Source organism: Taudactylus pleione, unplaced genomic scaffold (genome assembly GCF_031769625.1).
Source record: "Taudactylus pleione unplaced genomic scaffold, aTauple2 ptg000473l, whole genome shotgun sequence".
In the NCBI taxonomy this organism is placed as follows: domain Eukaryota; kingdom Metazoa; phylum Chordata; class Amphibia; order Anura; family Myobatrachidae; genus Taudactylus; species Taudactylus pleione.
Window position 1 is genome coordinate 12368904 of NW_028284875.1, and position 27591 is coordinate 12396494.

Consider the following 27591-nt stretch of genomic DNA (forward strand, 5'->3'; position numbering starts at 1 on the left):
TGGTCGGGCGAACGCAGGCGTGCCAGTGCGTTGCAACGCCGTTGCAGGGGTGTGCTTAAATTTTCCACTGCAATACCATACGCAGCCTGAGGCCTCATGGCATGTGCTGAAGTTAGCAATTCCTGAGTGAGGTCTGACCTGCCTTAACTGTGCGTATGGGTCCAATGTTACTCGATGTTACCGATTATGTCGCTTTGTTGCACAAGTATACGGCTATGTGTAAGGGGAAGTGGGCTGCTGATATTAGCAACTGCGGTGCATGCGTATTAGCAGAATAGTGATCCTTGCTGAATCAGGCCCTGTGTGCGGTTCTGCAAATCCGTCCATCTCTGAATCAGGCCCTTAGACGTCAAGCATGGCATTCTAAATTAACAAGACACTTACAAAAACTGTCACGTATAGTAGAACATCAGTGGTGTAAATCTTTTACTCCAAGTGACTTCCTCACATATAAGACTAGCTACAACCTTTATCGTAATGCTCTGGACCCTGCCAAACAAACATATTTCCAATCTCTCATCTCTGCCCATACCTCTAACCCCAAGCAACTTTTTAATACGTTTACAGTAAATCACTTCTTACCTCTCCCTCACCCAACCCACCTGCTACTATCAGTGAACAAGATCTTGCTTCCTATTTCAAGGACAAGATTGATAAAATACCGAAATTATATGGTATGCTCTCATCTCCCAGTGACCTGCTCAATCCCCTACCGAACCCTCTGGCATTTGACCCCACTCTTTTCTACTACCTTTCCTATTGATCCTATACCCTCACAAATCAGTAAAGCTCTGTCTCCTGTGCTCATCCCAACCTTAACTAAAATCTGTAATCTCTCTTTCTCTCTACTGGTATCTTTCCTTCACTGTTCAAACATGTAGTGATTACTCCTATTCAGAAAAAAAACTAAATTCTGACCTTAACACTCTCTCAAATTACCGTCCTATCTCCCAGCTCCCATGCCCCTCCAAACTACTTAAGAGACTTGCCTTCATTCGTCTGACACACTTTCTTAACTCACTCAACTTACTGGACCCACTTCAGTCAGGCTTTCATTCCCAACACTCCACAGAGACAGCACTGATTAAGGTAGTGAATGACCTGGTCACTGCCAAGTCTAAAGGCCATTACTCAGTTTTTATTCTTCTAGATCTCTCTGCTGTTTTTGATACTGTTGACCACTCTCTTCTCATAAAAACGCTACAATCACTAGGTCTTCAGGACACAGCTCTTTCTTGGTTATCATCCTACCTATCAAATCGCTCTTTCACTGTTTGTTTTTCTGATTCTGCCTCCTCTCTGATATCTCTATCAGTTGGAGTACCACAAGACTCAGTCTTAGGTCCTCTGCTTTTCTCAATCTATACCACTTCACTTGGCAAACTAATCAGCTCTTTCAGATTTCAGTATCATCTGTACGCGGATGATACCTCAAATCTACCTATCCTCCCCAGATGTGTCACCATTTGTATTGGTCCATGTCACTGAATGTTTTTCTGTCATTTCATCTTGGATGTCACCTCACCACCTCAAACTTAATATTTCCAAAACAGAATTAATTATATTTCCACCGGCCAATAGTAGTTACCAACCTAATATCTCTACTCACTGTTAATTACTAAACAATCAACCCCACCCCACAAGCCCGCTGCCTAAGTGTCATCCTTGACTCTGAACTGTTCTTTGTTCCCCACATTCAATCTGTCTCGAAATCATGTAACACACATCTAAAACACATATCCAAATTTCAACCATGTCTTACACAAGACACTGCAAAAACTAGTTCATTGACTATTGCAATAGTTTCCTTACTGGTCTTCCCAAAAACAGACTCTTGCCGCTACAATCCACTTTGAATGCAGCTGCGAGGCTGATATTCCTCGCCAAATGTTCATTGTCTGCTGATCCACTCTGGAAGTCTCTCCATTGGTTACCGGTTCTCTACCGTATTCAATATAAAATACTTTTACTTACACATAAAGCTATTAACCAAACCACACCAACATAAATCTCTTCACTTATCTCAAAATATCTCCCAACATGACCTCTCCGCTCTGCACAAGATCTGCGTCTCTCATCCACACGCATTACTTGCTCCCATTCATGGTTACAGGACTTTTTTTTGGGCTGCACCCACTCTGTGGAATGTTCTCCCATGCACAATAAGACTTTTCACTAGTCTTCAAACCTTCAAGTGTTCCCTGGAAAACTCACCTCTTCTGACAAGCTTATCAGCTTCCAGAACCACAGTCATAACCTTCATAGCTTCCCTATAAAATTACATCTTTTCTTACAGTACATAACCTCACATATTTTCTCTTTCTTCACTTTCATATTTTCCTTACCCTAGGCCAACATTCCTGTGTGGCTGGATCATACAGCCCACCAAGAAGCTCTGCAATCTTGCTGGACCAATATGCAGTATGCAGCACCTATCCTTGTGTCTTGTATCAATGTCTATTTCCCTATAGATTGTAAGCCTGCGAGCAGGGCCCTCTTACCTCTATGTCTGTCTGGCCACTCACAGTAGACTCTAGAGTGGGTAGGCGAGGTTGTACAAGGGGCATGCTGGCATGCGGTTATTCAGCGTGACCCCTTTGACATCACATGCCCAGCACAGTTATAGGAGGCCCGGGAGAAGCATCTGAGCCTACAGAACTAGTGCTCCGCATAGCCCCCGGGCTGAAAAGAAGACCCCAATCCCAGGAGACCCCAATCCTGGGATTCAAATCCTGGCATTTTTCCTGCTAAATCCCAGTCCCGGGATTGGCTTCCCTAGCTGGGTTAATGCTTGGAGAGTGAAACATCCTGGAGTTTGCCAATTCTTTTGACCCTGTCGACCTTTTGTACCTGTCAAACTTTTTACATGTCTAACTTTAGTGTGTCTGACTTTTGTCTGTGTCAAACTTTTATACTTGTCTAACTATTAACTGTCTAACATCTGATGTCTAGCTAGACATTGTCTAACTAATTACTGTCTATCTCTTATACCACACCCGTACAGTATAAATGGGATAAAATAAGAATTCTTAAAGAAAAAATAATCCTCATAGCCACTTACAATTATCAGCCTTGAAATTAATTTCAAATTGTAACCTTAACTATTGCTATACTTAAGGAATTGTTAAATACCAAATTTCAGTTCAGTACTTATAATTAACTCGAAAGCACTGGATGCAAAGTTACAGTTTTCTCAAAACAGACGCAACATATTGGTAAAGTATCCCTCATCAAATTATTAAAAAATCGAGGGGAAATGTGATTACAGATTACTACACAAGTATGTGGGAGACAATTTTTAAAACTTATACCTGAGGGAAAATTTACTAAGAATCATGTTGGGCTGCGATCACAAACCGGAGCTTATCGCCAGAATGTTTCCAGCAGCAAATCTAAAATTTACTGCGTGTTGGGCTGACAATTGTCATTTGATGGTAACAATGGTTGTATTGTGGTATGTGTGAGTTCACTAGTATTGGCCCTAAATCGCACATGAAATCCCAAATCCAGTGTTGAGCAGAAGTATATACAGATCAGTGAGATCTGTGCATACTTCTGCTTTTAAATAAGCCATTAATGTATTTATAAATTAAAACTGATCTGGGGCCCCCCCTCCCAAGCATAACCAGCCCTGGGCTCTTTGAGTCAGTGCCGGTTCAGAAAATATGGAAATAAAAAACGTAGGGGTCACCTGTATTTAATGAACCAGCACTGGGCTCTTGGATGGGGCGCTGGTATAAAAATCCAGGGAAAAAATGGCATAGGGGTGCCCCGTATTTTTAGAACCAGCAGCAGGCTTCACTAGCACAGGGGGGGGGGGATATAGGGACGCCAAAGCATTTTTCCCCTAACTAGTCAGCTCAGGCCGAGGATTCCTAGTTAGTTGGGGACCCCCCAATAAAGTAGTCCCCCCATTCTAGTGTACGAATGTGGGGTTGATTTCAGTGGTGTGAACTGCAGGGTTATTCGAGTTCATTCCCACCATTGAAGTCTATGGGGGAAGCGTTTATTGCCTGAGAGAGCCAGGGGCTCGTCTCTCTCAACTAATGAACAGTAAGCCCAAACATATCTATGGAAAATGCCGCAGTTGAACCATCATTCAGAAAGTACTATCCTTAGAGGACAGTTCTGTGTCCGGTGGGCTCCGCAATTTCTTTGGATGCCTACATGGACTGTAGAGGACCCGAACAAAGGGGTGGGTGAGTATGTTTTGTTTTTTTTAACAGGTACGATCGGGGATTCTACTGGACAAGAGGACCGACCAGCGCAATGGACATGGCAAGTATGTAGTGTGAGCTTGAGTGAGTGAATGAGTGAGTAATAAATACTTGAACATTAGGTGAGTGTGTCATGTCATTATTTTAATCTTTCTTTTACAGAGGGACTATAGGTACCAATGGGCCCTTATTGCCCCTCATTCTGATACTTGTGGTTCTACAAGTACTGACATGAGGGGGAGGCTTGCTGGGACCTATAGTTCAGATGTAAAATACAATATTAGTTTATATTTATTATTTAACCCTATCAATCCCGCATCCACCATCCAGGGGTGCAGGGGATAGCCCCAGGCTTCAGTGTGGTGTGATGAATGCTTTGGCCGGGGGACCTTGTGAAGCGTGGTGTACACCTCCCACTAGTAAGATTCTCGTGCTGGTTGATGGAAATACGGGGGTACCCTACGTATTTTTTTTCCCATGTGTTCACAACCAGGACCGGCTCACACAGTCCGGTGCTGATTGTGCTTTTGGGAGAGGACTTGACGTCATTTTTTTTTTAATACATTAACCTTTTAAATACACTTTCAACACAAAATCCTGCATGGATCTCACTGATCCATGCAGGATTCACATCAACACAATTTTTGGGGGGGCTCTATTCATTTTGTGCATTGATTAGTAATTTGGATGTGAGATTGCAAACACAAATTTTAGTAAATTAGTGATTTGTAGTGATGTCAATGTTATTCCAAGGATGTTTGGTCCAATGGTGAGATGCAGTGATTTGGTTTGCGAATTAGTGTTTGACATGCAATATCTATGCGAATTAGCCCTTCGTATTCTCCGATTTACTAAATTGGGGGTTTAGAATTCTATAAAAGCATGATAGAAATTAGTGTTAACGGCAGACTGGGCAGACAAGGCACTTACATGCGGTTAGGGCTTCCCAAAAAGGAGGCATGTCCGACTGAAGAAGAGGTCCTCGTGACACAACTCCAATACGTCACTCTTAGGGGTGTGCCCAGCACTATATATATATATATATATATATATACATTATGCCGCACAGTGTCCAATACTCACATGCCACACAAGAGTGCCTGCCAATACACATTATACCACACAGTAGTAGTGCCCTTATACACAGCCACACAGTTGTAATGCCCTTATGCACAGACACACATTAGTAGTGCCCTTATACGCAGCGGTAGTGCCATTATACACAGCCACACAGTAGTGCCTACTTTACAGAATGCAGCTGCTGATGTGGATGTGATGAGTGCGGAGGGAAGCAACCATGAGGGCTGGCACTGCAGGCACAGGCAGGACAGTTCCTCATGCCTGGAAGCAGCAGCTTGAGAGGAGCTGGGGGTGAGGTGGGGAGGGGCCCCCTGCTCTCCACTTTGGTCGGACACAGTGAGACTCCCTCGCTAAGTTGCGGCCCTAAGTTCGGATCGGTAGCTGGCCGACCAAGGGGAGGAAGCGGTCGGAAGACAAAAAAATACGCCCCCTTCTCGTACGCATTGCACGTCATCTCCGGGCATATAAGGATTAATCGAGACCATCGGGAACCATTGGAACTGGTCGTAGAGCTTAAGGTTGACCATACCCTCTCTTAAGCTCTACGATCATGTCAGTGTAAAAACCTCCCATGTCACATGTGCCATGACGCTACTTTGTTAATTATGCACTCCCATAAACCGTATGCACTCCCATAAAACGCCGTTCACATAATTAGGCATGCCTGCTTTTGGATCTCCAGTCCCCCGTTTTCAAGCACCTTCCCCTATTATCACCCACAAACCTCTCAATCTGTCACTCAAACTACCGACCAGGCTGTGTTCAAGGAGAGAGAAATTTCTGATCGTAGCGGCTAGTTTGCGCACGCGCATTGCGAACTTTACGCATGCGCAGTATAGCGAACATCGGTGGCGTACGACCGTGCGGCCGCTTCGACCGACTCTGAATGAGGTCCTAAGTGTGTCCGCGGATGCCATGTGTGAGCCTGACCTTTCCAATACTGTACTTAAGCTTCCTTCCACCATTTGTGCGCCCTCTGCAAATCTGGGGATGAGCTGCAATATGCTGATATAGAAATTGAGGATGCTGCTGTGGAAGTGCACCAGGATGAGGAGGATATTTATGTAGCTGACGCTAATAAAAATGAGGATGTTGATGATGAGGATGCTGTTTGTGTAAATCAGGCACCAGTGGAAACAGTTGTTGCCCATAATAAGGAAAAGCCCATTGTCATGCCTGGGCATAAAACAAAAGAATCCTCTACTTATGTGTGGAATTATTTCTACCCAAATCCAGACAACAATTGTCAAACCATCTGTGTCCTTTGTAAAGCCATAGTAAGTAGAGGTAGGGACCTTAACCATATAGGAACCTACTCCCTGTTACATCATCTGCAGCGCATCTATCAAAAGTTTTTGCAAAATTCAGAAACTTTGGCTAAAAAAGTAACAACAAGCAGTCCAGCATCATCTAGCTCCCTTCTCTCTGCTAGATACAAGCACCTACCATCAACACCTTCATCAACAATATCCTCAATCATGATCAGAAGTAGTCCTGCATCCAATTTGATAAGGCTAACTCAGTCCTCCCCTATCCAGGATTCCTTAGAAGAATCCTTGAGCGCTATACCTGCCGCTGGGAGTGAGTCTTCATCCCAGAAGGGGACCAGGAAGGCTACTAGTAGTAGTTTAAATAAAACAATTGACTGTTAAACAATCCTTTGCAAGGGGGAGCAATTATGAAAGCAGTCCCCCAGTTGCACAGTGGCTCACTGACGCCATAACATCTATGCTGGTATTAGATGTGCATTCAATATCCTCCATTAGTGCAGTGGGTTTTAGACAGTTAATTGAGGTCCTCTGTCTCTGCTACCAAATCCCATCTAGATTCCACTTCACTAGAAAAGCAATTCCCAGCCTGTACAGGGATGATAAAAAAAACTTAATTAGTGTCCTCCAAAATCCGTTGTACCCACTGTCCACTTAACCGCCATGTGGACAAGTGGAAAAGGGCAAATGCAAGATTACATGACTGTAACAGCCCACTGGGTGGGGGTATTGCCTCCAACGTCACCAACACCAGCAGCTGCATTTAAGAAACAGCAGCTCATTCAGAGGCAGGTTACTCTGTATATCACCGGTTTCACTAAGAGGTATACTGCTGACCTCAGGGAAGTCAGTGCAAAATGGCTTACCCCGCTTGGACTCTCCTCTTGATTTGTGATTTCTGACAACACCACCAATAATGTGAGAGCAGTACAGCTGGGTGAATTCCAATATGTCCTATGTTTTGCTCACACTATCAACTTGATGGTGCAATTTTTTTTTTTTAAATGACAGGGCCATGCAGGAGATGCTCTCTGTGGCCCGAATAATTTCTGGACATTTTTCGCCATTCAGCAGGTGCATGTAGAAGATTGCAGCACCTGCAAGAAATGTTGAATTGGCCCTGCCACCTTCTGAGGCAAGACATAGTTATAATGTGGAGCTCCACCCTTTATATGCTTCAGCAGATGGAGGAACAGCAAAAAGCCATCCAAAGCTACACAACGAACTATGACATAGGAAGAGGAGTGGGAATGTACCTTACTGAAGCTCAGTGGAAAATACTTTCCATGTTGTGCAAAGCGCTGAAATCCTTCGAAGTAGTCACCTGTGAAGTGAGTTCAGACGCTACCAGCTTGAGTCAGGTAATACCCCTAATTAGACTGTTGGAAAAGCAGCTTGAGAAACTGAAACGAATCGATTCCGCTAAGTATGTCGGCATTGTAGATCAAGTTCTTTATTCGCTTCGCCAGGATCTAAGGGTTGTCAGGATATTCCAATCTGATCAATACATTTTGGAGACCGTGCCCGATCATAGGTTTAAGTCCTGGGTTTAAGTCATACGTTGTGTCTTTCTTCCCAACGGACACAGATCTGAAGAGATGCAAAGAGCTGTTGGTAAGCAAATTGTCAGCTCAAGCGGCATGTGATGCAACGATGGCTCCTCCTTCAGTTTCTCCAGCAAGTGCGGCTGCCAGGAAAACACTAAAATTTCCCAGATAAAGACCCACTGGTAATGCAGATGAGTCAACACAACCAAGTTTTGACATCTGGTCGGATCTAAAAGAATTGCCTACAATTAATGAGACCTCTACCTGACATCTGACAAGGTCACCATTCAAAGAATGGTTGAGTAATAGTATATATAGATATCAGGTGCGCTCAACTGATTGGGATTTGTGTTAAAGAAAACTAGCCTTACACTGTAGTGTAAAAACAAAAACCAATTTATTAATTTGTACAATATCTAAATCTAGATATAAAACAGGATAAGTGTGTTTGACACCTTTGTCCTATTATTCCCTTGCTCACTGCGGGGGATGGATGAGGACTATTTTAATGTTAGCATTCAAATAGACATGTCAATCAGTGCGTTTAACTACTGGCAGGAAAAAAATGACAATTTGGAGGCCCTTTCACAAACTGGCTTTGCTTTACTTGATAAGTACAAAATGTGGTCAAGCATTTCTAGATTATCAGCAAAGCAGCTTTCATAAACAAAATCGATTGCTTTCAATTATGACCAGAAAGTGCTACAGTGAACCTCCTAAAAATTACCTTATAAAATTATTATATTAACATTAAAAATGTGTATGATATGATGTAATAAAAGGCTGTCAAGATGTAAATGTAGAAATAAGATTAATAAAAAAAAAACGGATCTGCAAGATATAATCAGTAAAATGGACACACATAAAATGCACACTGTTAAGATGTTTATAGCCCCTTTCAGATGTATGTAGTGATTTCCCTCCCGGGCTTCGGCACAGTAAGATCTGAATACTCTCCCTACCGTACCCTACCGAAAGATCGATGCAGATAGCCGGCATGTTTCTTTTCTTCCTTCACCGCCCGCACCCGGACCGAGGCAACTGTTCCTGGAAGTAGCTGTGTTCACTTCATCCGGCTCCTTGCAAGCAGCTGCATGATCTCTCTGCTCTGTGCTTTACTTGAGCTGCCCATCCTCCAGTGTGTACTCAGAAAAAGTTTTCAGCACAGCCGGGAACTTTGTCAGCGATCGGCGTAGAAGGCAACTTCCTCAAAGTGTGGAAAAGATGATGTTCATCAAAATTAACTACAAATTCCACAAGGTAGACCATTTATGTACAAAAATTACAGAGGCACCTGTAATGGTAGATTCTAGTGGGCAGTAATTAATATTGTGTGTACACACTGACGAGGGTGAGGATGATGATGGCGATAACATCTTGTTTCATAGATGTCCTATATTTTTTAAACTGCCGTGCTTTTGTGTTGCTGCTCTGACGCTTCCCTTTTTTTTTTTAGTTTAATACTGTATTTATTTCAACTAAAATCACAAATAGGTATACTTGCAAAATATTCTTGTCATTTTCAACCTTGATTTGTAGATACCAACCTGGTGGGCTTGGCTTTCCTTGATCATAACAGCCATGTTTGGTCTGATACAACTCAAACACCAAATGGAAAGGCTATTTTGTGACGGTATCTGGAGATGTTCTCCCCTTCTCCCCTCCCAGCCCTCCCATACATAATCCCAGAATCACAATGATAAGAGATGTTTAGTATCAGACTTTAAAATCCCTCTGCCCGCTTCCTGTTCAGAGCTTCCTTTTTGTGTACTTCCACATTAATAGTTCATCCACCTGATCAAGAATCAAAATTGGCAGGTGCGACACCGGCATTAATCCCATCGGTGGGAGGGCCCAAGGACAATTTCATCTTGCACCTCTTCTCTTTGCATTATGCACTGTTTGGGGTATTGTGGAATGTCTTTTTGTGTAGATGACAAACATTATTGTTATAGTTTATTAAACTGCCATCCTGTATGCCACTGCAGTGCCATTCTCTTTCCTAGATGTGCCATGTTGGTAATTGAACTGCCGCTGAAGTCTTCAAAATGTCCAGACATTTTTATGGCCACAGACAGCATCTCCTGCATGCGCCTTTAATTTTTTATAAAAAATGTGGAACCATCAAAGAGCTCAATTGGGGCAAGGACTGATGTGAATGAGTAAATGTTCTTTATAAATGCCTCCCCTCCTCCCTCAAAAATTTGCTTCGGAATCCAAAACTTAAATTAAATTTACTACAAATCAACCCTTCCTTTTCTTGACTTCAACTACATACATAGTACCTCAGACCTCAGTCTTGACTAATAAAAAACATTTGTTTCCTGATGTGCCATGTTGGAAATCGAACTGCCGATAAAGTCTTCTACATGCGTACGCTGAATTCCAAAAATGACCAGAAATTTGTATGCCCCTTTCATTTTTTTTTTTTTTCAATCTTTCTTTATTCATCAGAGCATAGACAAACATATCACAATTCAAGCTTAGATCCCATATAACATATACCAATCATATATATAATAAATTGGTTCATATACAAAAAAGAAAAGACAAAAAAAAACAAAAAACTCTCTCCTCGGACATGGTCAGCTGAACCCCCCCCATTTATCCTCACAAAAAATCGAGTCAAATTTCCCTCCAATGTTACCTTGAAGGGGCAAAAACAATCGGAGTTTCATTAAGCAATATACGAGTCTCATACCATGAAGTATATCTAAAACAAATGAAAATTTGATGTTTAAGAGTCGTGGATAATGAGTCTATATACCCCTCCCATATCTGGATAAAGTAGGTTGTTTTAGCTTCTTTTTGTAAGGTTGTTTCAAACCAATCCATTTGAAAGACATAAAACAATTTGTTCCTAAATAGTGACAATGATGGAGGCAATGGATTAATCCACATTTGGAGAATACTTTTACGAGTCACTGCAGATATTATCATCAATAATTTCCATTTCATTTTTTTTTTTAAATCTGAACTACCAAGTTGATAGGGTGGACAAAACATAGTAGATTTTCAAATTTACCCAGTTTTTTTCATTGCGTTCCCCCCAACCGGTTGCCCCAGGACCCTGGTGAATTGATAGGCTGTTATAAATAACGGTTCAGCTCAATAAACACCTGCCTCCTTTGTATGTAGATGACTCTAAGTGGAATAACCGGATAATGAAGATGGTTGGTTTCATGCGAGAGGCCAGAAATATGAGCAGCAGCACAGAGCATCTTCCAGCCAGGATGTGTGCAATAAAGTGCAACTACGTTGTATACAAAACTTAGTTGTGTATATTGGTCACATACATACATACATACATATTTACATGGTACATACACTGCATAAAGCAGGCTGAGGTAACCTGTGGCACACCACCCGTTGTTGATAAACAACTTCCAGCAGGCCCGGCAAACAGCACGGATGCTTGTAGTTCAGCCGGAGAGCTACAAGCTACTTTCCTCTGATGTTAACAGCAAGTCTTGGTCCCAATATCCCTAACAACGTCCCTGAGCTCAAAGTAAACATCTGTTTACAGTGTGTACTAGCAACACCTCCACAAGCAAGGCCACCTCATTTCTATTAGATGTATTAAAAACCTCCTCCAGATAAAAGATGTATTTCAGGAACTGAAGAACTTGATCTTACATTGATTCTCCCTCATAAATTTTCTTCAGAATCAAAACATAAAAATAAATAAATTTACAAACGAATCAATCCCTCCGTCCGGTCCCTGTCTTCAGTCCATAAACATATTCCAACTCCTTGAGCCTCTGACCTAGTTCTTGATTAATGAAAACATTCTTAGTTTTTAAACTTCCTATGGGGTCGTATATTAAACTGCCATCCCGTCTACCACTGCAGTGCCACTCTGTGCAATTTTGGAAGCTGAACTGCCACATGTTAATGCCACCCACTGCTGTCGCTTAGCTTAGTCAGCCAGCTAGCTTGATGCAACCTTTTGACCTAAACTGGATAAAATCAATAAATGTTATTGAGGTTAATAATACTGTAGGAGCAAAAGCAGACCCAAATTATGTGATTTCAGCTATTTTTATTATTTTTTAAAGAAAAAATACAGATCCAAAACCAAAACATATGCAACAGTGGTTTTGGCAAAACCAAATCCAGACTCAAAACACAAAGGAGATACACATCCAAAACACGCGGGTCGGCGCACATCTCCAGTACTAGTAAACAAAACAGCCTGCAGCTGTGGCGCCCAGCCCCCTAGATGTCTAAATGTTGTGCTCACTCGGAAATGGTGCTCAAAATAATTGATAGATTGTATCTGACCACTAGTAAATTATGTAAAATCTGTCTGAATGCCTCCTTATAATGTTGGCGTATTTGTAGAGTATTTGGACATTTGATGCATATTTTTGGAACTGTCCAATATTGAATACATTTTGAGTAAATGTATGTTAAATCAAGTGACAGAGAATCCTGGATCCTTTAGCAGAAAACATCCTATCATTTCCCTAGGAACTTCACTAAAAATATGTGTGACAGGTCATATTCTTATAGCACCTAGTATTGCATTGGGAGAGACCCTAATCCTCTGTTATTTCCCAATCTTGTAAACAAAATCAAGGTTAAACAGTGCATCACCCTGAAGCTAAATTTGGGTAGGGGCCTGGCAATAACCTACTGTACTTGCTTACTCATCTCCTGATCTGCTCTCAGAAGTGGATTCTGCTTGGGGGGGGGGGGCTGTGTTGAGTCTTGATGAGCAGTGCCCCATCTTGTCATTTTGTGGGATATTGTACAATCGTAAGGACCTTATGCTTAACTAAATAAATGCTGCAGAATGTCAGTCTGTTTCTTAAGAAGTTCAGGGTTGGGGGAATTGTATGCAGTCTCATAGGTAACAGAAAACTGTGTAGAGACAGTAAATTAGTACATTCACATACTGTAAACATTGACTTTGATGCCATGATTTACGCATAACTGATATGATATATCATATGAGGTGTTTGTCAGTATTATTTTATCCGTTGTCAAACAGTTGGATCTTTATCTGTTTCTTTCTTATGAGGTATGTTTTTATAACATAGCTAGAGGTAAAAATCATTGTAAGATAATCAGTGCTCTTTGGTTTCATTCTTTATATTTTCAGTAGTGTTTTAAAAGGATAAATGACCCACTGGTGACATCTTATATTCACATTATGGAAAAAGTTTCACAGTAATACTTTTTTCTGAAATTCCTTCAACAGCTTGCATTGACTGTGTATAACTCCCCAATAAGTTGCTCTATTTTAGTACTGTAAACCTTTAATTGCATAATGGAGCCCATGTGCTGTAGGATTTCCCTTTTCTCTGTTGATGTCTTGAATTTCACAGAAACTATTGATCACCGAACTCATCAAAAAGTCATCAACTAACCTTGCAAAAATGTATTCAGATTTTCGGAATATTTTGATGTCTCATCATGAGCAATAGGCTTCTTATGCAATCAAAATGTAAAAAACTATGGCCCTCATTCAGAGCCACTCGCTAGCGGCAGTACGCTCGTTCCGAGCGATGTTCGCACATCTGCGCATGCGTACGGTTTTTAGTACGCATGCGTGAACCAGTCAGTGCGGCCGAAAATCATTTGTACGCAATATAGCGAGTGCCTGCTATTTTGAGTGACAGAATGAGGCGTATGTGGGTGGTAACAGGGGAAGGTGCTTGAAAACGGGGAGTGGAGATCCGAACGCAGGCGTGCCAAAAGGTCAAAACGGGCGTTTTATGGGTGTGCATAATTAATACAGCAGCGTCAATGACCACGTCACTTGTTTTTTTTTAACTCAGAACTGCTCGCAAAATAGCGGTTGAAAAAACCAACCACAAGAATAGCGAGCAGTTCATATCCTGTTCGATGTACTCGATTAATCTAATAAATAGCGGACATGACGTATGGTGCGAGCGGCCAGGGGGCGTTTTTATCAAATAAACGAGCGTATGTTTCGCTCGCTCGTTCAGACTTAGAGGTGCGAACAGACTGCAATGTGCGAACGGATCATTTGCATAGCCACCCCTTGTTTTTGAACGAACGAACGCAAATAGCGAACGGCTCTGAATGAGGGCCTATGGCCCTCATTCAGAGCCACTCGCTAGCGGCAGTACGCTCGTTCCGAGTGATGTTCGCACATCTGCGCATGCGTACGGTTTTTAGTACGCATGCGCGAACCAGTCAGTGCGGCCGAAAATCATTTGTACGCAATATAGCGAGTGCCTGCTATTTTGAGTGACAGAATGAGGCGTATGTGGGTGGTAACAGGGGAAGGTGCTTGAAAACGGGGAGTGGAGATCCGAACGCAGGCGTGCCAAAAGGTCAAAACGGGCGTTTTATGGGTGTGCATATTTAATACAGCAGCGTCAATGACCACGTCACTTGTTTTTTTTTAACTCAGAACTGCTCGCAAAATAGCGGTTGAAAAAACCAACCACAAGAATAGCGAGCAGTTCATATCCTGTTCGATGTACTCGATTAATCTAATAAATAGCGGACATGACGTATGGTGCGAGTGGCCAGGGGGCGTTTTTATCAAATAAACGAGCGTATGTTTCGCTCGCTCGTTCAGACTTAGAGGTGTGAACAGACTGCAATGTGCGAACGGATCATTTGCATAGCCACCCCTTGTTTTTGAACGAACGAACGCAAATAGCGAACGGCTCTGAATGAGGGCCACTGTTTTTTCCACAAAATTAATATAAAATAAATGATCCCTTGCAGTTTCTGCAGTTGGTTTCCCGTGGTTACTTTTCTAAAGAAAGCATTTTTTGTCTACTAGCTGTTCCATGTAATTAAAACTAATAACAAACTGAACATCTTGGAAAAAAAATCACCTTTGAGGCAGACATTCAATCTCATTAATGGTAGTTTTTTTAAACTGTATATCAAAAAGGTAATACGTAATAATTACATAAATATGGTTTACGCTAATTTAATATACTGAAACAAAATGTCATATAAAACAATATATTTTTGTAGTGCTGTTTTTCCTAAATCAAGCACTCTTTTCAGATATTGCTTGGTAAAGCCTGTTACAAATTCTGTAATATTCCACAACAACATTGCCACTAATGCTGGGTACACACTTGTCCAGTTCTCATCCAATCCAACTTCAGACCAACTGGTTTGTCAGACATTGGTAGAGTGTGTATGCTCACAAGACCTCAGGAGACCAGATCACCAATCACCAGACCAATTTAGAATTTAGAATTTAGCATCAGTGGGCGGTGTGTACACTCCAACTGCAAATCTTCCTGGCACTGGGAGTCACTGTTTTGCTGGGGCTAGAGGCTGAAAATGTACTTTCCAGACATTATTCTTTGAGGTTATTGACTAATAAGTATGAAGATTTTGAGAACTCCAGATACAAAAGGATGACCGATGCTGATCGATCTGCCGATAACAACAGATTGACCATGTTCAGGGATGAAGGAGGGTGCCTACACTCACAGTTTAATGAACAACTGAACGATAACGATATGGTTCAGTTGTTCGGGCATGAATCGGGCATGAATCGGGCAATAAAACGTCGGAAACGACCAGTGATGTGCGCTCCCGCTGGTCGTTTCCGACATCAATCATCGCCTGAGCATGCTGATCGATCTGCCGATAACAACAGATTGACCATGTTCAGGGATGAAGGAGAGTGCCTACACTCACAGTTTAATGAACGACTGAACGATAACGATATTGTTATCATTCAGTCCTTCCCTAGTCACCTAGTGGATGTGCCCCTTTACTGCAGACCTGCTCGCAGATTCTACATCCAATCCTCAGAGATGGAGGAAGACAAACCTGGTAGAGGATAAGTTAACACTAATCAAACATATAAGAGAATATCAATCAACAATCACCCGTAAGAAAACAGAGTTCCTTTCAAATGAGATCAAGGCAGCAAACAATAGGCCGGCTCAGCTTTTCCGTACAGTGGAGATGCTTTGCAAACCAGCATGCCTGCAGCATGATGAAACCCTCTCCCAGTCAAGATGCAATGAGTTTGCAAAATTCTTTGCAAATAAAGTATCCTCCATCCGGGCAGGAATCCCCACAGTGCCATCAAAGGAGTGCCAAACTACCAAGCCTGCCAAGGTAAGCCACCTGTCTCCCTGGAACAGCTTTGACATAATGGATGCAAAAGACATTGCTAAAATTATCAGAATGTTGCGACCCACCACCTGTGATCTGGACCCTGCCTCAACCAAGCTTCTCATAGGGTGTATAGACATTATTGGCCCTGTAATTGCAAAAATAGTTCAATGCTCTTTGCAAACAGCCATTTTTCCAGAACCACTAAAAGAAGCAATTGTTAGACCACTTCTTAAAAAACCTAATTTAGACCCCGACTGCATGACCAACTATAGACCAGTATCAAACCTTTCTTTTCTAGGAAAGATCATTGAGAAAGTGGTGGCAATGCAACTGGAAACCCACCTGTCTACCCATGATATTTATGATCCATTCCAGTCAGGATTCAGGAGAAGACATAGCATGAAACAGCCCTGGTATGTGTGCTTAATGATCTTCTGATGGCAAGAGACAGAGGTGATTGTTCAATTTTAATCCTTCTGGATCTCTCAGCAGCATTTGATACTGTGGACCATGGAATTCTAATTGAGCGCCTGAAAAACTTCTGTGGACTGGATGGCACAGTCCTTAGATGGTTCAAATAATTTCTCACTGGCTGGTCACAGAGAGTTTCTTCTGGAGTAAACTCTTCATCACCAGTGTCACTTCCATGCGGTGTCCCACAGGGTTCTGTACTATCTCCCATGCTTTTTGCAGTATACATGCTGCCACTGGGTGAAATAATCAGACGTCATGGCCTGGTTTACCACTGCTATGCAGATGATACACAACTGTACCTGTCCTTTGCTCCAGGTACAAATGACCCAATAACAACCCTAAATGGCTGCCTAGCTGAGCTTCAGGAGTGGATGAGTGCCAGTTGGCTGCGACTGAACCCTGATAAAACAGAGGTTCTTATGATAGGTCACAGGACAGGGCTACAGCATAGCCAACCAACAGGACTTACGCTTGGGGGTTCAGAATTACAAAACACTAAACATGTGCGGAATCTAGGTGTTGTCCTGGATAGTGGCTTGACACTTAAACATCAGATAACAGCCACAATCAAATCCTCATTCTTTCATCTGAGGAACATAGCCAGAATCAAGCACTTAATTCCCTCAGAAGATCTGCCTAAAGTCATACATGCATTTATATCATCACGCCTAGACTACTGCAACGCCCTCTACCTCGGTCTCCAAGCAAAAGAATTACACCGCTTGCAGATGGTACAAAACGCAGCTGCCAGGCTATTAACCAACCAGCCCCGTTCCAGCCACATAACACCCATTCTCTACTCCCTTCACTGGCTGCCTGTCAGATGGCGAATTGCTTTCAAGATTGGATTAATAACTTACAAAGCCCTTCATGACCATGGCCCAGGGTACCTGAAGCAACTTCTGATTCCCTACTGTCCCACTCGATTACTGCGATCCGCTGACGAAGGACTATTAACAGTACCTAGAATCTCACGGAATTCGTCTGGGGGTCGAGCTTTCAGTTTTGTGGCTCCAACCTTATGGAACTCACTTCCCCGCACAGTTCGAGAGGCCTCCACTCTAGAATCCTTCAAAAATAGACTCAAGACTCACCTATTCAACCAAGCATTTCACTAATGTCCCTTGTTTAAGCTTGTTTTGTATTTTGTACTGTAAATGTAAAGCACTTTGAGTCCTTTAGGAGAAAAGCGCTATATAAATAAAATTATTATTATAATTATGATTATAAACACGGCCAAGAGCTTCTGTTGCTCTGATACCAGGATGACCATCTACAGCGACTCCGTTTTCTGCGCAGAAAAACTTTTCCAGAAGCATTCCATGTGTAATATTTTGGCAGCTCACAATACAGCCTTGCCAAGTCATTATTTTGACACAGTTCGAAGTAAGAAGTCAATGTTGTTGCGTAATTTGGTATAGTCAGAGAGCTGAGAATCCTGGGAGAGCCTGTTAAAGCTCTCTTCGATAATAAACATTAAGATCATGACAAAACATGACAACACAAAACGCTCGCTCCGAGGCCCTATCCATATGCCGTGAGGCCTCACAATGACCGTATAGCAAAAAATTGTGTTTTTTAGTTAATTAAATCTAAACAGTAATTAATTTCAATTTCAAATTTAGTAGAGATAAGAATAGTAGAGATAAGAATGTTCTTAAATATCACCACTTGTGTTTTTTAATTAATTAAAAATTAACAGTAATTAATTTTGATTTCAAATGTTTTTAGTTGCCTCAGCCGTGTTTTAATACACTCGTATGTAAAATTTCATGATCTTGACTTGTAATCTGTGGATTTGTATAGAAAGACAGACAAATTTTCGCTTTTATATAGTAGATATATGTGTCTATATACATATATATGTATGTGTGTCTATATATATATATATATATATATATATATATATACATTTCTCTATCTGTGATCATGTGTAATTGGACCCGGCATGTGTGCTTGGAGGAGTGGTCAAGGATAGAGCTTTCGGGGGGGGCTGGGGGCCCCAGAGATATCAATGTACCGGGCCCCAAGTTTTCTGTTCTCGGCCCTCAGTCCATTAGGTGTCAAAGACTTTAATTGATAGATCCAGTATGTTTAACTTTTAGAGAGCTTTTTCTGTCTGTCACCCCCACTGGGATCTTTAGGAATCCTTTCGATGCCCATGAATTTTAAACCTGTGCTTTTTCGGTGCGTCTCCTGAAAGTGTTTGGACACACTGTATGTCAGTAAGCCCTTTGCTATATTCAATAAATGTTTTCTAAAGCGGTTCTTTAAGGTTATTGAAGTGTAACTCACATATTGGAGGTGACAAGGGCATTCCAGTAGGTAAATAACATAACCATTGCTGCAGCTTACATGTTCAGTGATCGATTATTCCACGTAATCTACTTTATACTGGAAACAAATTTAAATTTTTCATTCCTGATTTACATGTCTTGCAGGAAATTCAGGGGAAGAAACAGTTTGATATGAGGTTTCCTTTTTTTAGTTCTATTCTATTTGGCTATTGTTGGAGCTAGACTGAATTTCAGTTTGGGTGCTTAGCTTCCTTCGGGGGTACAACTGTTTGCAGACTTGTATCTTGTAGTAATATTTGTCAGTGGCAGCTAAAAGTTTTGCTCTTCGGATTGGTCGCTGACTTCAGTGATGAATGGTAGGATGTATGGTCTTTCTTTTTTGGATATCTTCCTGCTAGAATTTTTCTTATTCCTTACTGCACACCTTAAGTAAGTCATAATGATAGAGGCAGCTTTTATTTATTTATTAACAGTTATTTATATTGCACACATAGGGTCTCATTCAGACCCGCTCGCAAGCTGGTCGATGTTGAGGCCCTGCGCATGCGCAGCGGCTGCTCTACGTATGCGCAAGCCCCGGAGCGAGAGAGAAATTCTCTCGCTCCTGGACTCACTACAAAAGGGACGGCTGTCGATGGTGATCGACAGCTCGCCCCGTTTTGTAGGCGGGCGGGGGGGTGGCTACACAAATGGAGGCATTCCCGACGGACCACCTGCCGTTTGGGGGCGGCCCCACTGACATCACTCGTGATGTCAGTGGTGAGCTTCCGGCTCTAATAGAGCCGAAAGCTCACTGGGGCTTGCGGTAGACGAGACCCTACCATAAGGGTCTCGTCGCAAGCCCCGATGGTCACGATGGTCTTGACCATCGCGACCACCAACCTGGCCGCTCGCTAAAGCTGTGGGTGGTCAACCATAGCCTAGCGAGCGGCCAGGAGGCCGGCTCGGAACATAGAAGTGGCCGCCCTCATTCAGAGCGAGCGCTTGCATTTTGCGAGCGGCTCTGAATGAGGTCCCTATTCTGCAGCACTTTACAGAGAATATTTGGTCACTTACATGAGTCCCTGCCCCAGTGGAATTTACAATCTATATTCCGTACCAAATGCACACACACACATACAATACATACATCCCAACCATCCTGAATTCAGCGGAGCACGGGTGAATAGATGACGCACTGGCGTCATCCACACTGTGCCGAGAGAGGCTGGGGGCTGCCCAGCAGCTACCGTAGTGCTAGGAAAGCTCCCAACGTGACAAGAAATGGGGGAGTAACATGTGATCACGCCTTCTAAATGTCACACTGAAGGCGTGGCCTTGTGGAAGTGAAGTCACACCCCCTTTCATGCGCACAAGGATTGTATTTAAAAATGTTGGGAGGTATGCACACATACATATCCTTGTGTATCAATGCCTATTTTCCTATAGATTAAAGCCCTCTTTGTCTCTTAGTACCCAGTCTTGTTATATTATATATACTGCTTTGTTCCCAATTGTAAAATGCAAAGAAATATGCTGGCGATATATAAGTAATTATTAATAATAATAATAATAGTAACTAGGGTTAATTGTTGTTGAGAGACAAAGTATTAGTATGTCTTTAGATTGTTGGGGGAAACTGAATACCTAGAGGAAACCCACGCAAACATGGGGAGTACATGCAAACTCCACACAGTTCGGGCCTTGGTGGGTATCTAACCCAAGACCTCAGGGCCATTAGTCAGTAATGCTTGCTAACTATGAACCATTTAAAGGAATTGTGCCTGTGTACTTGTAAGTTTCCTCATTGCATAGTTCTTCCTTATCCTACTAAATTGTCCTTTCAATATATTGATGCTACAACATTGTATGCGTCTTATGTAGTGTCCTATATGCCAGAATATTCATGCACCAGAGTCTCACTTTTTTCTCTTTTCTATTGCTAATTTTACGGTCTATCCCCTTTTATTTTGAATTTGTCTATATATCTACACAGAAGAATTGGCACAAAATGGAACCAACCAACTATTATTCAACAACGGAAAATATAATAGCTTCTGTTGTGTTGTGCCCATTTGTTTAGCTGGTGAGAGTCTCTGCCTCGGCATAGTGGACTGTGATGTTACAGATAGTTTGCTTCAAGTGGATTATTGACTGTTTGATTCTTTTGGCATCTTTACATTTCAGTTCTTTCATGCCCGTGCAATAATTTTTTTTTAAATTAAATTGTAAATGCATTAATTCAAGACTAAGTAGAGCATAGAAGCAGTTAAAAAAATCAAACAACTAGAGAAGAGAATTTGTTTCTATAAAAATATATGTTTATAATTTAGCTTAGCTCTTGTTGTTTTCTATTTGAAAGTGAATTATGAGTTTGTTCCTCAATGGTTTAAATCATAACATGAAAGTTACACTAAAACATACCCTACTAAATGCTTTGTACTTTTTAATTTTAGGTATAAACAGAAAAGCATATGTAAACCAGTACATAAGTTGCAAATGGACTCAGCAGTGGAGATAACTGGTCTGTCGGCTGTGAATGACTTTTATTCCTGTATCCTTTTTGTAAAAAAATAAAAATTATGCAACAGTCCTCCAGTCAATATGCAATACCGACTTTATAATTATGCACATGATCCTATAACACAGCAGTAATATATATACATATATATATATATATATATGTGTATATACCGTTTGTGTGTGTGTGTATATATATATATATATATAAATATAAATATAATTAGGACATAGATAGACACAAACCTCTCTGTAATTAATGGCTCATTTGCACAGCAAAAAATGCAACAAAAAAAATGTTTACATTTACATAGACAAGTGAAAGAAGCGGGCACTCAAATGGGTCTTGATAACAATTTATCTTCAATATAGTGAAGTCTCAGTAGCAGTGGAGTGTCCAACTCCTTTCTTCAGAAAAAAACAGTCACTCACCCCAAAACATTCTTTAAAGTCCAGGTGCCCGAGTCCAGTATTGTTAGTAATACTGGGTACACACTTAAACGACAGATTAGTCAGCAGACCGATCCGCCGTTTGAGTGGCCGATTGGTAAGCTATACACAGTACCCACTTGCTAATCGGCCACTCTATATGTCTAGCCAGACATCACAAGTGGGTGGACATTTAAATTTGCACGTCCAGATGTGATGTCAGTGTCGGCGGTCCCTACAGCCAGTGTACGGATGGTCGGCGGATCATCCGTACACACAGCCAGACGTATCGATATATCTGCAAGATATATTGGCATTGACTGTGCTGTAGGACCGACCTGATATGTCTGTGAACGACGTAGTTCACACACATATTAGGTATACACACCCGCTGATATATTGTTCGTCAATTGAACGAACGATATATATCGACAAGTGTGTACCCATCTTAAGGAATGAATAAACTAAGGATTAGATGCAATAGACAAATGTGTTTATTGTGCAAAAAGCAAAGCTCAACAAGGTATGTTACCAGCTGACCTTTATTTAAACCTTGAAACTGTGGCAAAAACTGCTTATTGACATCATACAAATGTCCACCATCATGTAAGTGTAAGATGTTACTATATGTTGCTAAATAATTACAAGTGGATACAGTTTATATATATATATGTGTATTTATATATATATATATATATATATATAGATGCAAGATGGTACAATGCATTAATTGTATAATTTAAAGCTGGCCATACATCTAGCATCTATCGGGGTAATTCCTTGTTGTCTGGTGATCAGCAAAATCCAACATGTTGGACAATCTCAATTTGCCGATTCTGACCAAAAATGACCGGAATTGGCAGGTTGGGGAATTTTAAAATTTTGGATTAGACCGCTAGATGTATGACCTGCATTACCCAATATTACATAAGAATGGTAAGCTTGCAAGATAGTGTTGTGCAGTAATTATAAGGTTTGACCCAACGATTTCACCTGCAGGCAATAATCATTACTCACACTAGCCAAAACTGTAGCTAAACAGCTGTTGGTTCTGTGAAGGCTAGGCTGCCCACAGTGAGTAGTGCTATTCTGGTGTTGTCAGTAGATGGCATGCAAAGGAAACAAATTATGATTTATGGGTGAAGGATGGTATCATGCTGAAGTATTATGAGAGTAGTATATGAAGAACAGGGCCAGCCCCTTGTCTACTGGCACTTTGTGCAAGAAATTTTGAAGCGCCCCCTCCACCACACACACACACAAGAACAAAAAAAACACAGATTGGCCCCCACATAAAACAAAATTAAGCCCACACACATTGGCCTCTAAAGGAAAATAAAGCACACTGAAAGGTATGCAGTCGGGAAGCCGGTGGACGTAATCCTGACAGCTGGCTTCCCGACTGCTTAATCCCGGCGAGGGTTAAATGACAGGCGTCTAAATCTAGACGCCTGTCATTTTACCAACGCAGGGAGACCGGCATCCCGATCGAAGTGATGCTGGGCGCTACTGCGGACAGCCGCGGGGGGGGAGGGTTAGGTTTAGGGCTCCTGGGGGGGACTTAGGGTTAGGCACCCCCCAGGAGGTTAGGGAGGGAGGGTTAGGCACCCCCGGGGGAATTAGGGTTAGGCACCCCCCTGGGAGACTTGGGTTTAGGCGGCGGGGAAGGGGGGTTAGGTTTAGGCATGTAGAGGGGGTATTAGGGTTAGGCACTGGGGGGAAGGTTAGGGTTAGGCACCCCTAAGGAGGGTTAGGGGGGGAGGTTAGTTAATACTTACCTTGGGACGATCGGGATTTTCAGCCATGTCGGCCAGCTGCTGTCCGGCGGTAATTCATACCGATTCCCACTGAAGACCTACCTGAACACAGACTGTCACAGAACTTCAGTAGAGGAACTTTCAGATGCAGTAGCCTCCTCCCAGGCCCGTCACTCCCCCTTGATCTCAGCTGCAGCATTTGGAAGCCTCAGTAAGAACCTCACCAGTCACTGCAGTCAGGGACGTAACTAGATATTTGAAGGCCCCATAGCAAAAGTTTGTAAGGACCACTATGTACCATGTACATAATGCATAACTTTGACAAGGTAGATGGACCCCCCTCAGCTCTAGGCCCCATAGCAGCTGCACCCCTTGCACCTATGGTAGTTATGCCCATGACTGCAGTGCACTCTGCGGAGGCGTGACCTATGATGTCATGCCACAGTGTGTCACCGTATAAATTGCCGCCGATCATCGGTCCTGAGCCTTTGCAGCAATAGCGCTGCGCTGGGGCGAGCACCGTGCAAGCTAGGTCACGATGGTGATCAGATGCTACATCTGCACACGCAGCACTCAGATCTGTGATACTGACAGGAGGCATCTTTTTTCTTCTCTTTTTTTTGCCTCCTTGGGCATTAGTATATTTTAACTTTGCTGCTGCGTCCAAAGACGCAACAACGATGCTATTAGCGTACAATTCTGAATCAGGCCCATAGACAGTGGCAGCACCTCCAAAATGCATATATCATACATTACCAACTCTCCTGGAACCTGTTTCTCTCGCATTTGACATCCTGAATGAGGAAAATGATGCCGGGAATTGCAGGCTGTGGTGAGCGTTCAGGGCCAACATTACTAGATTATATGATAATTGCGTCATTTGCCCCTGTCCCCTCATTGGTGCGTGATTTGCATTATTTTTCAGCGAGGGGTGGGACCTAATGACTCAAATAGTCCTCCCCTTCCCCCCATCACTGGCCACCTGCACCTACTCTCTGTGCTTCTCCCGGAGAGGACATAACCAAAGTAGGTACAGTACATATAGCATATATGCCAACAATTCTCAAATAGGCACATTCCCATTCCAACTGGGTTTAATTTCTGCTGCAAACACAGGGGTAAATTTACTAGTGAGAGTTTGCGAGAGTTTGCAAACTCTGGAGAGTTTAGTAATTTTTTCCCACTCTCAGATTTACTAATGTCAAACTCGGGAGAGAGATCTCCTTTGCTACGGGAAAATACTGGAGAGTTAGCAAACTCTCTTCAATTCACCATCGGCAAAACTAGAGGACCTTTTCACTGGTGAAGATAGGATTGTGGAATTTACCAAGCAGAGAGTTTCTAAACTCTCATGAGATGGGAAAACTCTCCTGTAAAAACTCTTGAAATAAATACACCGACCTGTGATCTGCGAGTTTGGCAGAAACATGCACAGATCACTGTGATCCATGTATGTTTCTGCCTGTAAATAGGAAAGAAAAGGATAAAAGTAAAAAAAAAGAAAAAATGAAATAGGGCCCCCCCCCCAAAAGCTTAACCAGCCCCGGACTTGCCAGCCAGTCCTGGTTTCTAAAATTACGTGGTAAACCAATGTGTAGGGTTCCACCGTAATTTAGAAACCAACACCAGGCTGCAGGGCCAGTCCTGGTTTTAAATATAGGGGAGGAAAAATTGTGTAGGGTACCCCCTATATTTAAAACCAGCACCGGACCCAAAACGGCCGGGTTGTAATGCCACAGCCCGGAAAACCTATTACCGGGTCTCCAGGGCTAAAGCATTATCAACCAACTCACACATACTAACCTATGCCAGCCGGTCTGTCCACTTGTCCCATTTAGAAACCATAATGACTTGCCCTGCAAAAAATAATCTCTACTCACCTTCATCCTGGCGCTGGTCTCCGCAGCATCCCTGGGACTTTGCAAAAAAAAGATTTACCCGACCAGACGGACCCACTATCTGTAATTTTAGAAACCAGGACTGGCTGGCAGGTCCGGGGCTGGTTAAGCTTTAAACTTTAAACCTGTTTTTGTACAGGCTAGAACACAAGCAGCCTTCACATTTCTTACTAATATGTGCAGGCTGCTTGCTCGGGTGAGTTTTGCAGAGAGAAGACACTGCAATCTCGGGTGAGTAATCTCCTGCAAAACCTGCTACTCGGGGGGGAAAACTCGTTCTGCTTCCCCATCGGACATCTCACTCTCAGCTAAACTCACTTCTTGGTAAATTTGAGAGTCTCAGGAGCCTCAAATCATCCGAGTTTCGGCGTTGCTAATCGAGTTGAAAAAAAAGCAAGATCTCCCAGACTCGATTCATAGTAAATTTACCCCACAATGTGAATAGTTCAAAATGAAGTACTTGTATGACTAGCATTAATAGAAATCTCTGATAGTAAATTATTGTTTTGGCACTGTGAATTTGCCACCTTTCACCTTCTGCTGCAGAGATCTCTTTAGGAAATGGAACAAAATAGCAAAGAAATAACTTTCATTCTTTTCCTACATAGTGAAAGATGGAATTATAATTATCATTTTTCAAACTGCTTAGGTTGGAGTTGTAACTTGATGGATTTATGTCCATATATGAGATTTAATACTATAAGATGATTTTAATTAGTTTGATTTATGCTGCGGACATATTTTTGTGTTTTTTGCTTTCATAAAAGTAATTTAATTATGTACGTTAATTAAACCTGAACAAGAGTCCTATAGATATTGTACTTGCAGCAGGAAGTAACCGTGCTGTTGAGGTTTTTGATCTAAATGTAGGCTGTAGGGTAGCAGCGATTCCAGATGTCCACCCAAGAGCAGCGCACCAAATCTGCCAAAATAAGGTAACAACCTAAATCTCTGTGTTCTAAAATAAAGTGTTCTTCAAATCAAGTTTTTAGCATTTAAACACTAAAATCCTATATTTTCTTGAGAAATTAGCTCATTATGCACAATTTTTTTTATTACTGTGATAATTCTTCTTATATTCACTTCATCTTGGTATATACTATAAAGTTGCAATTTTGTTTTTCAAACATTAGGGTTGTTGGTTCATGTGTTTTTGGGTAAAGAAATTATTTCACTGGTTATTATATATTGTCATTGGGCCTGATTCAGAGATCAGGGCCGTAACTAAGGGTGTGCGAGCGATCCGGCCTGGAACATCATCTCTGCAGCAGTGCCACCTGGACCATCCTTAGGGCGCTTCAGATGGCCACACCGCTTCTCTTATTACTTGTAATTATCTGTGTTTGTAGCCCCGCCCTTCCGCGTGATGTTATATGGAGGGGGCGTGACCTGCACCGGGCGCCGCGAGCCCTATTTACGGCTCTGTCAGAGATGTACGCTAATGCCATCTCAGTTGTGATCCTGTATGCAGCCGTTGTGCGAAAATATGTTGCATTGTATTGAGACGCTCACCTGCGGCTTTACAAATCCAAGCATCTGGATATAAGACGCATCATTGGTTGCAGATCATTAGATTATTACCGTTTGAGTAACCCTATGACTACTCAGAATGGCCACGGGAACTGAGACGCTGGAGACATTTATACTGCATACGGGATCGCATACGCAGGATGTGACACGCCGCCTAAGTGCTCGAGACACACCTGCACCCACCACTCTCCGATACCCACTGTGAGTGACTACGGTAATGTACCCTGACATATGTGCACTGCATGCGCAATTTACAGATCATCGCTCAGCTGTGTATATATCAGCATTGCGTACATCTCTAAATCAGACAATGATGGCAATCTGACAGTATTAAATTGTGCTTAAATAATAATGACTGTAGATGAGAAGATACAGTGGTGTCACTAGGGGGGTGTCGGGATGCGGGCCGCATCGGGTGACACCATACATGGGTGTCACACCCAAATAGCAGAGGCGCTCAGCTATTTTGGTGTCACTCCCGTGGATGGTGTCACTGAGCAGCTAGCATCATGAGGT

General features: G+C 42.3%; 1 protein-coding gene across 1 annotated transcript in view; it reads left to right on the forward strand.

Moving 5' to 3' along the window:
- The window catches only part of WDR27 (WD repeat domain 27), a 525006-nt gene that overhangs the window by 184680 nt on the left and 312735 nt on the right, over positions 1-27591 (forward strand). Inside the window, exons 20-21 of the mRNA XM_088448950.1 lie at positions 21398-21495; positions 26359-26480. Of these exons, the coding sequence (XP_088305076.1) occupies positions 21398-21495; positions 26359-26480 (220 nt within the window). The remainder of the gene's footprint in view (positions 1-21397; positions 21496-26358; positions 26481-27591) is intronic.